This window comes from Heterocephalus glaber, unplaced genomic scaffold (genome assembly GCF_053883595.1).
Source record: "Heterocephalus glaber isolate CG9 unplaced genomic scaffold, H.glaber_assembly_v1.0 deba00001729, whole genome shotgun sequence".
NCBI classification, from domain to species: domain Eukaryota; kingdom Metazoa; phylum Chordata; class Mammalia; order Rodentia; family Bathyergidae; genus Heterocephalus; species Heterocephalus glaber.
In genome coordinates this window covers 5,769,572-5,786,985 of record NW_028258440.1, presented here as the reverse complement: position 1 = coordinate 5,786,985, position 17,414 = coordinate 5,769,572, and the positions used below count along the sequence as shown (strand labels likewise).

General features: G+C 37.8%; 1 protein-coding gene across 4 annotated transcripts in view; it reads left to right on the top strand.

Annotated features, from left to right (window-relative positions):
• Ocrl (OCRL inositol polyphosphate-5-phosphatase) overlaps positions 1-17,414 on the top strand; it is a 61,302-nt gene that overhangs the window by 21,558 nt on the left and 22,330 nt on the right. For all 4 annotated transcript variants that reach the window (XM_087199843.1, XM_021240573.2, XM_021240575.2 and 1 more), the window contains exons 4-14: positions 3,600-3,710; positions 4,124-4,213; positions 4,882-5,002; positions 5,087-5,248; positions 6,762-6,863; positions 7,773-7,887; positions 9,149-9,265; positions 9,367-9,554; positions 12,060-12,171; positions 14,239-14,348; positions 16,368-16,503. In XM_087199843.1, the coding sequence (XP_087055969.1) occupies positions 3,600-3,710; positions 4,124-4,213; positions 4,882-5,002; positions 5,087-5,248; positions 6,762-6,863; positions 7,773-7,887; positions 9,149-9,265; positions 9,367-9,554; positions 12,060-12,171; positions 14,239-14,348; positions 16,368-16,503 (1,364 nt within the window). The remainder of the gene's footprint in view (positions 1-3,599; positions 3,711-4,123; positions 4,214-4,881; positions 5,003-5,086; positions 5,249-6,761; positions 6,864-7,772; positions 7,888-9,148; positions 9,266-9,366; positions 9,555-12,059; positions 12,172-14,238; positions 14,349-16,367; positions 16,504-17,414) is intronic.

Below are 17,414 nucleotides of genomic sequence, written 5' to 3'. Positions count from 1 at the left end.
GTGAAATAGATATTTTAAAGATATGAGGGTCTTTCTAAGGAGTGGTTATAAGATTGCTGAGAGGATTGGAGGAATTCAAAGTGAAGATGGTCTTGATAGGGGGAATCTTCTTTGTATCAGAAGGGACAAAAAGGAGATGAGAACAAATACAAGTAGGTCCATGTAATGGCTTCATTTATCTCTGAAGTATAAGGTAAAGCAGTTTGCCTGGAACAAGAAGGCATGAAAAGAGAGGGATCCAAAGTCTGAGAAATGAGATTGTAAATGAGAAAGTATTAAAATAGTTCTTCCAATAGTAGGAAACTTGTTGATCATGGAAACTGATTGCTTCTTAGGATAGTGGACCTAGTTGAGGTTGATAAGAAAGACTTTATAGTGATAGCAAATCTCTCTTCCTTTCTCTCTCTCTCTCTCTCTCTCTCTCTCCCCCTCCTCCCCCTCTCCCTCTCCCTTTCCCTCTCTCTCTGTGTATGTGTGGACACGTCTTCTGCTTGCTCAGGTACTATGAGTATAAAGAAGGTATTTAGTTGGATTTCTGATTGTTGGAATTTAGCTCAGTAGATGCCGTGAGAGACCAGCAGTAAGGTAGTTGTGGGGTTTTGTAAGAGTGTAAATATGGCATCTGTTTGAGAAAAGGGAAAGTGGAAGCAGGAGGGAGCTGATGGATAGTGAGAAAGTGGAGGAATCAGTGGGCTGAAGGATCCCATGAGGTAAAGGAATGATGACAACAAAGATAATGAACAAGTAAGTTAGAATAATAGGTCAGTGCAAGATATTTGAATTAGGTTTGTGCAAAAGTCATTGGATGAGAAAGGTGAAGGGGTTAATGGGGTTTTCTGTAGTAATTTTAAAAAGACCCAAAATAATGCCAGAGTTTGAGTGGAAAGGAAGTCTTATATGTTAGATATTGAATCCTGATTGAGAAGTTTCTGGTTTCTACAAGGATGGTAGATTGTCTCATAGAAAAAGAAAAGGAAGAAGATGGTATGGCCCTATGGGTAAGCCTCAAAAGAGAAAACTTTTCCTGAGGGAGGACGGGAAAGAATTGTCTAGAATTGGTATTAGAACAAGTACAGCCACCAGCCTTAAATTCTATCAGGTATAAGCCAGGCATAGGGGTCTCCTGTAGTTCCAACACTCAGGAGGCTGAGACAGGAGAATTGCTTCACCCCAGGAGTTTGACGCCATCCTGGGCAACACAGAGACACCTCTCTCTCTCTCTCGTTCTCTCTCAAAAAAAGGGGGAGGTATTGGGCACAGTGGCACACTCCTGTAATCCCAGGTACTCAGGAGGGTGAAGCAACAGGATCGCAAGTTCAAGGTGGTTTGAGTAACTTAGCAAAACTGTCTCAAAATGAAAATGAAAAGGGCTGAGACTGTAACTCAGTTGTACAGTGCCCCTGCGTTCAATCCCCAGTACAGTACTGCCAAAAAGATAGGATGGGGGTCTCAAAAAATAAATGCTGTCAGATGGGAGAAAATAGCCTCCATTAAGAGGGCTGCAAGGGAAGTACCTGCCTCTTATAGGGACTAACCAGTCAGTTTGCACTTGACTCTGATTTCATTCTGGACTGCATACTAGAATTGCCTGGGGAATATTTCAAAAGCTACCAGTGTCCTGGCTTCACCCATGGAGATTCTGCTTTAATTGTTTTGGGATAAGGTTCAGATGTCAGTGTTTTTTTTTTAAAGTGCCTCTGGTGATTGTAATGCATCCATACGTGAGCACTGCTGATAGGTACAGGGAAATGTTCAGATGAAATGGAGGGTATAATAGTTTTACTGATCACAGAAGGCCAGAGGGTTTTGGAAGGGTGGAGAATAGAAGGTTGGGTCATGGGAAAATTTGTCCACTTTTCCAAGTAGTGTGGCAAGAGCACATCCAATGTTTTGTTTTGTTTTTTGTTTTTGTTTTTGTTTTGGTGCCAGGGACCGAAATCAAGACCTTCAAGCCTGCAAGGCAGGCATGGTGCCACTGAGCTAAATCCCGGGCCCCAACATCCAGTGTTATTTTATACGTAATTTCCAGTATTTTCTAGCTATTAAATGGGCCAGTTTTATGTTTGTTAAAATATATCTTTCAAGAATTGTGGGAGAAAGAATATGAGTTCTTGTTCTAAATTCCTGTCAGATTGAGACTGCTCCTTTTTAACTACTTCGAATATAAATTATCTGAGCAAGGGAGGGCTTGTTATACCCTGAAGGAGTTTTTCCCTGTATCTTTAAGGCTGCTTTCCCATGCCTAATTGACACTTTATTCAGTTCCTGTCCTTTGTTTTCATCATTGCCCTTGGCACTCTCATTAATTTTCTTATCTCTGATCCACTTGGGTGCCTGCTTTCCCATGTTTTTTCTCCATTTGTATCTTTTCTTATGATCAGTGATTTTATTTTCCTTTCTTTAACTTGTAAAGATGCAACAAAAAGTGCAAAGGACAAAAAGAGAGCCAGAGGTTCAGAAGTGGATGTCTGCTATAAGGAAACTAGAATTTTCATTTCATTTTCTCAAGTGTGGGAGAGTTCACTTCAACAGTCATTTATTAAATGACTCTGTGAAGTCTGACACTGATGTCACCAGGAAAGTGACCAGCTAACACAGGACTGGTTTATCTGGGATTTTCTCAGTGTCAGCATTGAAAGTTTTGAGTTGTAGGAAGCCTTATGACTCCAACTCCATCTCCAAGACAATTGGTCACCTAGACCATGGAAAATATTGGGTGACCTGTACGTGTAACTTGCCTCTTATAAGCTCCCCTTACGGAGTTTATAGTTTCCAGGACCAAGGAAAAGCAACATACATAATCAGTTAGAATAGGAATATAAACAAATATATTTGGTTTCCTAAACTACCATATCCAAAGAGTTGATTAAGACAATAACTATAGGCCATCAGAAAGGGAGAGACAGTATATTATACCTGTAAAAAAGTAAAGCCATAGGTAACTTTGCTTCTAATTCTGGTATTTTTCAATTGGCTGTGCTTGAACCAAACCTCCCTTGGACATGGACCATTACATTGCTTTTGCAAGTTTATTCCAGACATACATTTTTCACTTGAGGTAATGAAGTTTAGGTGCTTGTCAGAATACTTCATTCTCACTGTTTTCTTTCTTCATTTATAAATTGAATCTGAACTTAGGAACAACCATGCTACTTCCTTTGTTCCCTTCACGTTTCAGATACTCTTACTATGTGATCTGGATTTAAAACGGTAGCAACATCCAGCCTGAGGATAGGAGGAGGGTGACTGAAGAATTTTATCTTTTGCTAGAATTTGGAGGTCCCTGCATTGACATCTGAGAGATAGATGAGACACAGAAAACCAACTTTAGTATGTAGTATGTCTATCACCAGATCAGGCTGCTTACCGACACAAGTTTTCAGTCCTAAGACTTCTATCTTCCCTTCGGCTTCCCTCTCTGCTTTACCCCTTCTGCCATTACCATACCAAATGCCTTGTTTTTGTCCATGTGAGTCCTCTGTGAGAGTATAAGAATATTTGTGATCTGGACCTTCTGATAACCTGGTACATGAAGAATATGATTCCAATAAAACATTGCATCTCATGGATATATGTGTATAGATTTCAATTCTTTTTAGGTGGCTGCAAAATTCGAGTTCAGGGGGACTGGAGCAGAGAGCGCCGTTTTGAAATCCCTGATGAAGAACACTCTGTGAAGTTCCTCTCAGAGGTCCTTGCTGCTCAGGAAGGTAACTCAAGACTCAACAGTTTTCTTCTGTTCTTTCAGTGGGAGTAAAATTCTAACATACTGATTCAGAAGTGACCATTAGCAAAGCACCTCACCCCTTGGGCTCTGATAGCTGATATTTTTCTTCAGAAACATACCTAGGAATAAAGTTAGAGAGCAAGTCCAGCCAGCTTTAAGGACACTGAGCAATTTCCAGAATGTTCAATGCATGCCCTGCATTTACCTTAGGCTGTAATCCTCCTCTTACCCCAGATGACCCGAGAGCTGCCCTTATTTTCTTCGACTCTTCCACTATTTTCAAGAATACTGCTGGCCCTTACATTTAAGAAGTGTTAAATGAGTAGCTTTTGATTATGGTAAATTCCATTCCCTGTCAAGTTCCGCAGTTTCTGACCATGACTCTTATCTTTCCAGCTCAGTCACAACTTCTTGTTCCAGAGCAGAAAGATTCATCCAGCTGGTATCAGAAATTAGACACTAAGGACAAACCTTCTGTTTTTTCAGGTACTGAAAGGATTCTTTTGTCACTGGTTACTGTGACCATTTTAAAGTCAGTAGGTTTTATTAGGCCAGATGAGATGATGTGGATTAAAGCCAAAGTCAGACATAATCTCCTGTGGAGTGGCTTTATGGAGTCCATGGCCACTGACTTAAGTCCACTCTTTATCCTCTCTGAGGTATAACAGCTCTTCAGGAACCACGTTAGCAAAATGGTAAAACGTAGAGTCCAGAGCCAAACAGCCTGGGTTTGAATCACAAGTCTGGGGCTCGCTAGTTATATGATCTTGGCCAAGTTACTCAACTACTCTGAACTTCCATTTCTTTTTCTGCTGCATGGGGAGATTTTAATAGTACTTACGTTGTGAGGTTTTTGTGATTATTATGGGAAATAATGATATAATCCCATACTGTCAACCATACATTGTGCTAAATCTTCAATAAATGCTAGCTACTCTTAGTCAGATTCCAGATTAGTGTAAACTAGTTAGTGTATCAGTGCTTCAGGGATAGATGTCCTTCTTCCCCTAATCTAACTAATTACTACCCTTATAGTACCTTTTTGTTTGTTAATACCACCGAGCAGATCATGATCAAATCAAAGTCCTGCCCACCCTGGCTATGGTGGATGTTAGCTTTTCTCCCCCTGTGACTGTGGGTTCTCTGTCCTTCAGGGCTTCTTGGATTTGAGGATAATTTTTCATCTATGAATTTGGACAAGAAAATAAATTCACAAAATCAGCCTACAGGGATTCACCGGGAACCCCCCCCACCACCTCCATCTGTGAATAGAATGTAAGTACTATGTTGCAACATATTTCCCCTGTAGGAGACTTATATTTTAAGAATTTTTCCTTGAATTTGTCCTTTATTTGCTAGGCTTCCACGTGAAAAAGAAACTTCTAACAAGGAACAGCCTAAAGTGACCAACACCATGAGGAAGCTCTTTGTGCCAAATACTCAGTCTGGAACACGAGAGGGTCTCATCAAACATATCCTGGCAAAGCGAGAGAAAGAATATGTCAACATTCAGAATTTCAAGTTAGTCTCTTTCCTCCTTCCTGAGTCTAAAAAGTTATGTATAGCAGACAACGACTTTTTGATATTTAAGGTATTAGCTTAAGAGTCAAAGCATGGCCAAGTGTGGTGGCACATGCCTGTAATTCCAGCACTCCAGAGGCTGAGGCAGGAGGATTGCCACAAGTTCGAGGCCAGCCTGGACTACATAGTGAGTTCAAAACCAGCCTGAACTACATAGTGAGACCCTGTTTCAAAAAAACAGCAACAGAAAATAAGAATCAAAGTATAATAAAAAAGGAATGGTATTCTGATGAAAGCCCTTGTCTCTGCGCTGCTCAATAGCATACATATCCAAAATAATGAAGATGTTACAGTTTCCCATGGAGTTTCTAAGAATACCATGTCTACTAATGTTTCTGTCTGCTCTCAGGGAGCTAAATCAAGCTCACATATACTAGAGAATTATCCCCTAGTACATTCCATATGAAAGTGTATTTATCTGTCTAGCCTGATGAATTTTTTTCCAGGCAATATTGGAAAATTAAAGTCCACCATTACTACTAAATCTTAACTTATTTAGTTTGGTAAGTTAACTAAAGAAAGTTTCATCCAATCCTCTTGAATTGAAGGTCTGTTTTGGATTTTTGTTTTCTCTGTATTTTTCATTTCCCCTTTATTTGCTATTATCCTCTTTTCCACACCTGGTATATGTAGTATACGAGGACTGTGATATGGTGTGACATGCATCCCCAATATGTGATGTGACAACATTTTTCTTTGTTATTTATTAACAAAATGTACCCTTTTATTTTATGTATGTATGTATGTATGTATGTATTTTGGTACCAGGGATTGAACTCAGGACCTTGCGCTTGCGAGGCAGGCACAGTGCCACTGAGCTAAATTCCCGGTCCCAGAATGTATCCTTTTAGTCCAAGATTCCAGTCCCATCTACTATCCCATCATGCCTCATTTATTCTAATTCAATCATAACTATGTCCCTAGTTCCTCTGGTTCCTTATATTCCACATGACGGTTATATTTGTATGCAAACAGTTAAAACAGTCATGAATTTTCCCTTCTGCTTTCTCCCTTAATATTGTATCTGCCTCATCAGAATTTCCTACACAAATGTCCTTGTAATCCTTCGGGAAGTGAGTTTGGATTCAACTCTGGCTCCTTATTGAACAACTATCCATATTAGACTAGCTTGCAGCATGAAGATACCTCTTTCCATCTATAAGCTCTACCTTAAAGTATGAGTTTGGAGTTTAATTGGATGGGAATGTGATAGAACAATTAACTTTGTGTTTTTTTAAATAGAGACTTGATTCCTTTCTGTAGGTTCACTTAATATATAACTTAGAGAAAATAAGCCCACTGTCTACAAGTAAATTTTCTTATGTATATGTCAAAATACTTTGAAGAATTATGGTAGCTTCTTATGAACATACCCTTATGTAGAAATGACAAGAAAGAGTTCTGTTTATATTTGATCTTTGTTTTCAAATTATTTTTTGGTCTTACATATTAGATTTTTTGTTGGAACTTGGAATGTGAATGGCCAATCTCCAGATAGTGGGTTAGAACCTTGGCTGAACTGTGATCCAAATCCTCCTGATATCTACTGCATTGGGTAACACAGCACTTCTTGAACTTCTTTTTGGCTTTATGTTTGGTGTTAGTTTACATGACATTTTACCTTCCTTCTTAAAAAAAACTGCTTAGACTATCATGGACTATTTGTAAAAGTTAATTTGTGGGTCAAATTTGTGAGATCAGAATGGAACAGATATCTAACGTGGTATAAGGAAGCATCTAGTCCTCTCAAAACACACAAAAAAACTATGCTTTTCATACACACTGAGACTTGAAGTCAGTTCTAAAAGTGACTATCCCTAGGTCATAAGAGCAAAGCTCTAATATTAAACCTCGTAGGAGGTTTTTATCTTTTCATTACCTATGAATATACTGGTGGGGATTCTTTAGAAAACTACTTGTCCTACACATGTGTAAATACCAAATAGTTTCTCTAGTGTGAGAAACTGAAAGTGTAAATAAGGACTAAAAGGTATAATAGATAATGTGAAATAGGAAGAAAAGGGGCAAAGAGGAAGGGGAAGTGGGAGGGATAGGGGAAAGGAAAGAAGGGAATGGAATTAATATAAGACAATGAAAAAATGGAAACAAAGTCTTTGTAAATAGGGAGGGATGGAGGGGTTGAAGGGAGGGCAGGGGAAGGGGGAAAAGTAAGAACCGAGAGAGATTATATAAAAGTGCAAATTTCCAATGATGAATATCATTATATTGTATACCTAAAATGCACCAATAAAATAAAATTTTTAAAACAAACTAACAGAAAAGAAAACTACTTGTCCTTACTGATAACCTAGGTCAACAGAGTATTTCCATAAAATTTAATCTCTCTCCTATTTCTTCCTTTCTTTCTTTTTTTGGTCTAATATCTCAGCAAGTGGGGCAGGAGATAGCAAGAAATAATTACGGCATATGTATAGATCTCATATCTTTTTCTTTTTCCTGTTAGATTCCAAGAGCTAGACTTGAGCACAGAAGCCTTTTTCTACTTTGAATCTGTAAAGGAACAGGAATGGTCAATGGCTGTAGAGAGGGGTTTGCATTCCAAAGCCAAGTATAAGAAAGTAAGCCACATTTAATTATCTTTTTTAGTATATGACTAAATAGAACTCACTGGAAGTTATTCCATTATTTGTAACTCATTGAATTTTCCATATGTGTAATACTGGGATAGGGCAGACTAATCCTTCGTACTTATTTCCTAGGGAAAAAAATTCCCTAAGTTTTCTGATCCTTTATTTCAGTTGCTTAGATAGCTTGTAGGAGAAAAAAGTTGTATTGTACTCATATCAGTAATTAATGTAAAATAATTATAAGGTAACGGATTTGTGCAACAAAAGTTCCAGATTGAAATTGTTCACTAAGATGGTCAAAATTAGATGCTTTACACAAAAGCAGTGTGAAGATGCAGGTACATAGGGTATGGTTTAGAATCATAATAAGAATAAAAGGTCTGGTGGAATTTAAGTTCTAAACTTGATTGTAGGTCAGGAGTAGAGTTGACTTTAACAAGATGGTCTAATTTGTTGGGTTTTTTGTTTTGTTTTTTGGTTTTTTGAGACAGTGTCTTACTATGTAGTTCAGGCTGGCCTTGGACTCACTATGTAGCTCAGGCTGGCCTCGAACTCTCGGTGATCCTCCTGCCTCAGCCTCCTGAATACTGGGATTACAGGCATGAGCCACCACATGCAGCTCAATTTGTTGATCTTTAGATGGCATGTGTCAGAGGCATTTAACTACTAGAAGAGTTATTTTCATGACAGGGCTACCATATTAAGCTCTTTAAAAGGAGTAATCTGAATGATTTTCCTGTAAGTCTTTTAACAGTTTTGGTAGGTAATGTAACTCCTGAAGATGTTTTCCCCTCATATAGGTTTCTGAGTAATATATATCTCAAGCATATTTCTAGTTCTAGTTTACATGTTAAAAATAATCAAAGTAAAAAAGGATTGCTGTTTATAGAGGCAACTTTCTTAGAAACCATAAACTAGGAAGGAGTAGTAAAATGAACAAATGGGCATAGCAGTTTTGCCTTGTTATTTGAACTTTTAATGCCCTCTTCATTGGCAAAAAAGTGATTAAAAATAGATTTGGAGTTGAGTGTACTCACTGTCACTCAAGACTTTTACCTCTGTTGATGAGAGCCACGTTAGAGCTTCCCCCCATGAGAATCTTGGTTTTGAATTTCTGGAGTCCACTGGGAAATAGAGCATTTGGATTTAGAGTTGAGCATTGGTATGTCATTTTGGTAGAAAAATTAGTTCTAGGAAGTTAAATATGTGGCAAGAAGTGATATTACCCTTTATAACTCTCTGGAACTCATAGGTTCAACTAGTCCGCCTTGTTGGGATGATGCTCCTTATATTTGCCAGAAAGGATCAATATCGATATATTCGTGATGTTGCTACAGAAACGGTTGGAACTGGGATCATGGGGAAAATGGTGAGTTACTTTGAAAATGAACTGGACTATTATTTATGTCCATGTGAAATTAAATTGATGGTTATGTGGAACTAACTGGGAATAATTATACTTGCTAACAGGGAAACAAAGGTGGGGTAGCTGTGAGATTTGTGTTTCACAACACTACCTTCTGCATTGTCAATTCTCACCTGGCTGCCCACGTAGAAGACTTTGAGAGAAGGAATCAAGATTATAAGGACATCTGTGCGAGAATGAGTTTTGTAGTCCCCAGTCAGACCCTCCCACAACTGAACATCATGAAACATGAGTGAGTGATTCTCTCTCCTGTGGCCTTTGAATAATGAGCATAAAATGGTGAGAAACTCTAGAACTGTGAAGGATGAGGGATTGTCATTCAGCGATTGAGGGCACAAAGAAGAGGTATTTTAGGAATAGCAGACTCATTGAGAAATTAGATTTGACATCAGAAGAAAGGTTAGTTGTGTTAATGAAGTGTGTAGAGTAATCCCAGAAGGGTCTGTCAGTTGGAGTCAGTTTTTGGTTTTTACTATAAATTAAAAATATTCATTATAAATTTAATTAAAGATAAGATTAACAGTAAAAACCCCTCACTACTTCTCCTCTGCTGTCCCCAGCTAGTCCTTCACAGTTGGGTGTGTATCCTAGATCTGTACTGTCCAGTATGACAGCCACTGGCCATATGTGGCCATGGTGCACTTGAAAAAGAGTGGCTAGTCCAAATTGAGATATACTAAGCATAAACAGTATGTTGGATTTCAAAGACTAAGGGGGAAATGTAGACTATCTCAATTTTTTTAAAGGAGGAGGGGTTTATTTTGGCTCACATTTTAGTCCATAGTTGTCTGGCTGAATAGCTCAATTTTTTAAAGTTAATCACATGTTGAAATAACAATTAAGATATATTGGGTTAAGTGAAATTTGGTGATGGTTTTCACTTGTTTCTTTTTAAATGCAGCTACTAGAAAACTTAAAAGTATGTTGTGACATGCATTATAATTCCATTAAAAAGTGCTGTTCTAGATGGTATGCATGCACACATACTTGTTGTATAAGATCATATTGTCCTGTTTATTATGGATCCTTTTCGATGCCAGCATGCAGATCTACATTACTCTTTGGCTGGGATTATTAAAAATAGGGGGTGGCAGAGATAGATCCATAAAGAATCGAACTTATAAGGATAGAAGCAGAAATCCATTGAGGAATGGATTGAGTGGTGATAGTGATGATTTGTAAAGATATTAATCCTGGTCATTGAAATTCTGACAGGGTGGTTTAGAATAAATAGTTTGAGATGGGAATTGGTAGGAAAGCAAAAGATAATTTAGGGATATTAAAATCAGAGAGTAGGGTGATTGAGGAAAGAGTAGGGAAGGGTAGTGATATTGGAGTGTTTATTGTCTCAGTAATTAGGGTCATATATGAGGAATGATTAAAATATATAATGTATCAATATATGTGTAAATTTTTAAATTCTTACAATAAAAAACACATTGCCATTAATCCTCCTCAAAATATTCCCCCTTGCTTGCAATACACTTATTCCATCATTCTTCCCACTTCCTGAAGCAGTTCTGGAAGTCCTCTTTCACGAGTGATATAATGTGTTGTGGTGAAAAATAGAATGAATGCTCCAGGTGCCATCCAATAGAAAGACAGGTGCATAAAAACATAATGATGTGTACTCATCCACCTTATTCACCAGATCTGACAACAATGACTTCTGGCTCTTCCACAAAGTCAAAATTACCATGAAAGGCAAACATTTAGAATCAACTTAGGACATTGAGGCAGCCACAGCAGTGTAACTAAAGACACTCAAAACCGGATTTCCATATCTGCCCCCCAGAAAGTGGCAAGAACAGTGGGATAAATGTGTTTAAAGCAAGGGGAGGTACTTTTGGGCGACGGGTAGGGTGGGTGTGGGGTATGACAATGCGTCTTTCACTGTAATAAAGAAAAAGTAAATATTCACCATAGTTTTTGATCATACTGCCTAGAATTATGCTTCATAGTATCAAAGTCAAGGCCGAACTTTTTGGTCATGACATTGCCCTGCAATTCCATAAATTTATTTACTCAGGATTCCAAAAATCCCATTTTGCATTTGAGATTGGTAGAATTATTCACAGGAAACTTGTAATAGCTCACAGGAGAATCCATTTTGATGTGATAATTTCAGAATCTACCTTTCAGCACATCTTGAGGCCTGATGCTATGAGTGGGAGCTAGAATCTCATAGCATTGCTAAATCTCCTTCTTGCCTGGAACTTGCACAGTAGATCTTGTGCAGGGATAAACAGGCTGGCTACACTGGAGAGCTCTAGGCCTAATTTTCTTAGTGGGTCCTGCCTAGGAGAGCCATCATTCAGGCCAGGCAGACCTTAGCAAGAGCCTGTAGAACTTCAGGACTCTGAGTGGCAGAAAACATTGAGATTTCTCCCCCTAGAGACCCGGCAAGCAGCCAGGCAAAATTTTGAAGCTAGTCCAGCAAATAACTAAATGCTGCTCAGTCCATTCACTCCTAGGCTTCTGAATTCCATGGATACATTGTATTTCCCTTTCTTTCCTTCTTTATTTGTGGAGTACCTATTTTCTGACTTATTTTGCAATCTGTTGTTTCTTGGGGTATTGATAATACTTGCTCCCCAAAGGGTTACTGCTTTAAGCCCCTTGCCAGATAATGATAAATGAATCCTTATAATCTACCTATTTCTCTTCTCCTCATTCTTCTCTGATTGATTTTATGCTAATTATTACTACTTCTATTCATATATTTCTTGATCCTCAGCGTTGTCATTTGGTTGGGAGATTTGAACTATAGACTTTGCATGCCTGATGCCAATGAGGTGAAAAGTCTTATTAATAAGAATGACCTTCAGAGACTCTTAAAATTTGACCAGGTAAGTAAAGTTTCAATGGCAAAGATTGTTAGGATTTTAAGCTAGATACATGGGAGACATGTCTTACTCTAGGAAGAGGCAGGAAGATCGTATTGTTTGTAAAAACAGTGTGACTACTGATGTATTGAGTAATACAAGATTTGTAGTGCTTTGATTAAGTGCTTGGATGGGAGGAAGGGAGATAACATTGGTGATAAAAGCTAATATAACATTTATTCAGTAAGTCATTATCAAGCAGAGATTTCAGAGATTTGTATAAATGAGCTGTAAAATAGGTGGGGCTAATTGGCGAATACTTCCTGGAGGAAGTGGGCCTTCAGCTCTGTTGATGTGGTTGGGCAGATGGAGCAGTGAAAACTGTTCTATTATTTCTTGGCAGACTGAGCAGCAGCTTGGAGGTAAAAGAGGGAGGCCCCATGAGTGAGATTGGGAAGCACAGAAAAGTAGGTTTTTGTGGGATGAGTAGCGTAAGCCATGGTCTAATGTGAACTGATTAATAAATTGGAGTTAGCTGGTATATAGTTGTTGTTTTTTTTACAAAGAGCATTTTAATTAATTTCTTTCTTTCTTTACACATAACTGAAAGTGATGTTACAGTACATAAGTTATTTACAACTGTGCAGTTGGTGTATAGTTGTTGATGTAAATATCTACGGAAAAAGCACTGATTCTGTAAAATTCAAGTAAAACCCTGCTATGTGGGACTCCAGTTTCCGTATATGTGAAGCAGTATATATTTGCCTTTGAACCTGGCATGTAACTTGAGTTTTTACTTAAGAATATAGATATTGGCCACTAAAAGTCAGTGCTTATTTTATTTTTATTCACATATATTAATTGTACATGTTAATGGTGTTCAGTGTGATACAGCAACACATGCATATAACATGCACCAATTGAATCCAACTCCCTTTATCCACCCTGCCCCCTACCCTTTCCAGCATTTAGCAGTCACTGTTCTATGTTCAAGTTGCCTTTTTTAGCTTCCACAAAAGAGTGAGAACATGCAGTATTTGGCTTATTTCTCTTAACATAATGATCTCCAGTTCCATGTGTTTGGTGCAAATGACAGGATTTCATTCTTCATTATGGCTAAATAATATTCCATGCATTTTCTTTATCACTTCATCCATTGTTGGGCTGAATAGTGTTACAGTAAACATGAGCATACAGGTATCTCCTTTGTGTGGTGATTTCATTTTCTTTGGATATATACCCAGAACTACATGGTACTGGCATGAAATTGCTTCTTATTGAGGAAAGAAAAATTTTTTTATCTTTTGTTTTGCTCTTTATATTTTGGGTTTTTCATATAAGAGAAACCATGTGATATTTAAGCTTGTGTGACTGATTTATTTCACTTAACATTATGTTCTCAAGGTGTATCTGTTTTCCTACAAATGATTCAAGTTTATCCTGAGGAAAGAAAATATTTTGACTTGATTCAAATGTCTTTAAATTCTTATGAGAGCCATTTTGATCGTAGTCAAAATTCAAGAATTTTACAGTAGAATGATCTTTGTAGTGAGCCTTTCTTGGCTCTCTGCCTTCACTTTGAGGTTGGCTGGTTCATTTCTTTGTGTGTCTTCCTCTTTCCTGCCTCCAAGTGGGTACAGTGGAATATTTTGAGTCTTATGTAACTCTGGTAAAATGTTTGAGTGAGGATAACTTTCACAACAGTTTATAGCAGTTTACTAAATTTTGTTTTGAGAATTGTCCATTTAACATTTGTGTGCTTTTTAAAAGTTATTATAATCATGTTAATTGGTTCCTGCCCACTACAAGGAACTTAAGATTATTCAGATTTCATGGTTCCATTTTACCCATGGCCGCTATTGGCAATAAAAACAGTGGTATGCTAATAATGAGCCTCTTATCTGAAGGTGACTTTAGATGCTGTGGGAATGCAGAGATTTAATAATAAGATACAGACATTTTATTTATGTACTTACATTTATAAAAGCTATGGAACTGGATATTTAGAAATGGGAACGATGGCTAATTAACTTGATTGTCACTTATATTAAGATGTTATCCTGCTTACATGATACTTCTTTCTATCTGTAGCTAAATATTCAGCGCACACAGAAAAAAGCTTTTGTTGACTTCAACGAAGGAGAAATCAAGTTTATCCCTACTTACAAGTATGACTCCAAAACAGACCGATGGGATTCCAGGTAAAGTAATAAGAATCTTTTCACAGAATGGGTAAAGGCTTGATCTCATATCTATCCCTTCATGTTGGCAAGAGACTAGGAATCTTTTAGGTCATACCATAAGCAAAGATAAAGACCTAATAGCCTAGTGCTATTCCAAAAGAGTTTTTTATTCCTGGGTACTCAAAGGTGAGCTTGTTTTAAGAGTTTTACCTGTATGTCAGGGTGGTAAAATGTTACGGGCTACCTGCAGTGCCTTATTTCTGTGACCTCAGCCGACTTGCTTAGATTTTCACCTCCCTGATGTTGCCATATTTCTCACCTACTGGCTCTTTTTGCCCAAACTGCTTCTTAGCTATTTAACTGGATACCAGAAGATTTAAACAGAGAGACATGAAAAGTTCTTCTAATGTAGTAGTTGTCAATCTCAAGAACACAAAGAATCTTTTGGGGGAGCTTTAAAAAATACTGATGCCTGGTTTGTAATAGCTAAAGCTTGGAAGCAGCCCAAGTGCCCATCAATTGGAAACTGGATAAAGAAGATATGTTGTTTTTTTTTAATAAAATGGAGTACTACTCAGCCGTAAAGAACGAAAAACTAGAGTCATTTATAACTAAATGGATGCATATTGAGGCCATACTCTTAAGTGAAATAAATAGGACACACATGGGTAAATACCGAATAGTTTCTCTTGTGTGAGAAACGGATAGTGTAAACAAGGGTTAAAATGATTAAAATCAATAATTGATAATTTGAAATAGGAAAAAAGGTCCAAAGACGACGGGGTGAAGGGAGGGGAAGGGGAAAGGAAAGGAGGGAAAGGAAAAACTGTGAGAAAAGAAAAAAAATGGAAATGATGTCTGTGTAAATAGGGAAGGATGGAGGGGGTGAAGGGTGCACAGGTAATGGGGAAAAAAATAACCAAGATACATCATGTACAGGTACAAACACCCAGTGATAAATGTAAACAAATTGTATACCTAAAATGTACCAATAAAAGAACTTACAAAAAAAATACTGATGCCTGGATCCCTTGTCTGCCACTGCTAGAGAAAACAGAACAACTGCCTAAGATATATTTGGGTTTCCTAATCACTCCAGTAAAGTGCCCCATCAGTAAGTTCTTGTTAACTGTTTGTCCTCTACATGCTATCGATACTTTTGTTTCTTATAGTTTCCTACCTGGCTAAATACAGAAGTTTGAAAGAGAAAGAGAATCCTCTGAGCGCACTCAGCTGCTTCAAACTCAGCAGGGTGGGGTGGAGTAAGAGTCAGAGGAGTCTGTATTCCTATCCTCTGAAGGAGCTGGTCAGCAAATGAAAAGTGACACTGATAGATCATGTACAATTTGCCTTTTCTTCCACTCACCCAACTTGAGAGCCAACTGAAGAGCTATTGATAGGAAATATTTGGGTCACCTTCTAAATCAGGTGTACAAGCTGTCACTTACTTTAATAAAATGAATAGGTTTTTCTCTACCCTTGGTATTCTGTGGACTATAATATGCTCAGACTTTCATGCTACATTTTAGTTCATTATCAGAAGATACTAGATTTGTCCATTAAAGTTCAGGTTTAAAGGAGAAATCTCTACTGTTAGTCCTCTCTAGATTAATCCCTATCTAGGAACATAGGACTGGATTTTTATACCAGATTAGGGTTACCTGTCGTGAAGTATCACTGCAGTTCATACAGCAAGGGAAGAAGTGGTGTACAGAAGAGAATCCTGACCTTCTGAGGATATTTTAAGAAGGTGCTATTATATTTTTACTTGTGGTGACATTTCTGAAAAGAATCCTGATCTTAGAACCATTTTTAATTTATTAGATTCATTGAACACTTACTTTGCACCAGATACTGAGGTTGTAGGAGTTCACTGGAAAATAATCAGACATTCCCTTAGCAGAGCTTGTAACATAGCCAGGAAGATGTTAGGGTTTGTTCAAGAAAGACAAGCATATGGTTCTGGATCTAAACTACTGTTAGGTATTATGTTCTTGGGTGGTATGTCCTCTTTATAACACATTCCTTTATTTACAGTGGAAAATGTCGGGTTCCAGCCTGGTGTGACCGAATCCTTTGGAGAGGAACAAATGTTGATCAGCTTCATTATCGGAGTCACATGGAACTGAAAACTAGTGACCACAAGCCTGTAAGCGGCCTCTTCCATATTGGGGTAAGCACTTGTTTGTTCATTTGCATGTTAAATGTCTTATTTGTAAAGCATTATATAGACTCAGAACAGATTTGTAATTTTAGTATACGTGCTGCTGAAGCGAGCACCAAATTTGTAATTTTGTGAGCCATAAATGTCCATAACCAAATAATCATTTGGAAGTTTGAGAAATCAGTGCCCTCGACCCTTCCAAATTCTGTTATTATAGCTCTTCATGTGCCAGGCCTTTTCGTGACACAGAAGTTTCTCATGCCACATAATGGTTGGGTAGTAACTTAAGCCTCCTAAAGCCAGTAGCATAAAGAAGAGTTAGAAGCTAAGTCTCAAAGGATGACTGGCTTTTCATCAGAGAGATAGTAAGGAAAGGAAACACCAGGAAAGAGATTCTGGGTGCAGAGGTGTTCACAGCAGAAACAAAGGCACAGATGGATCAAAATATGACCAAATTTGAGTATTGCCTTATGAGGTATAGTGCCATCCTTACTAGAGTGAAGTCTTCCTGTTCAGAACCATAGGTTTTAAGTTTTTCTTTAACTCTGTTGCATCCTGGGCTAAATAAATGGACAGTTATTTAATTTTTGTCTGTATTGTGAGTTAAGTTTCTTTCCTCATTGTATTTTTACCTGTGATTATATATTATAATCTTGCTGACTTAGTACAGCCATCACATTTGCATTATTTCTTGTGAATTTTTCATACCTACAGTCATATAATCCTATCAGAACGTATCTAGTGCAGTGTTTAGTGGGATGAACTTTGTAGTAGACTGCTTGGATTTGCATCCCAACTAAACTACTTTCTAATTGTGTGACCATGAACAATTTATGTAACATTTCTGTGCCTTAGTCTCCTTTTCTATAAAATTTGGAGAATAGTACCTACTCATGAAGATTAATGAGTTCAAACATGTA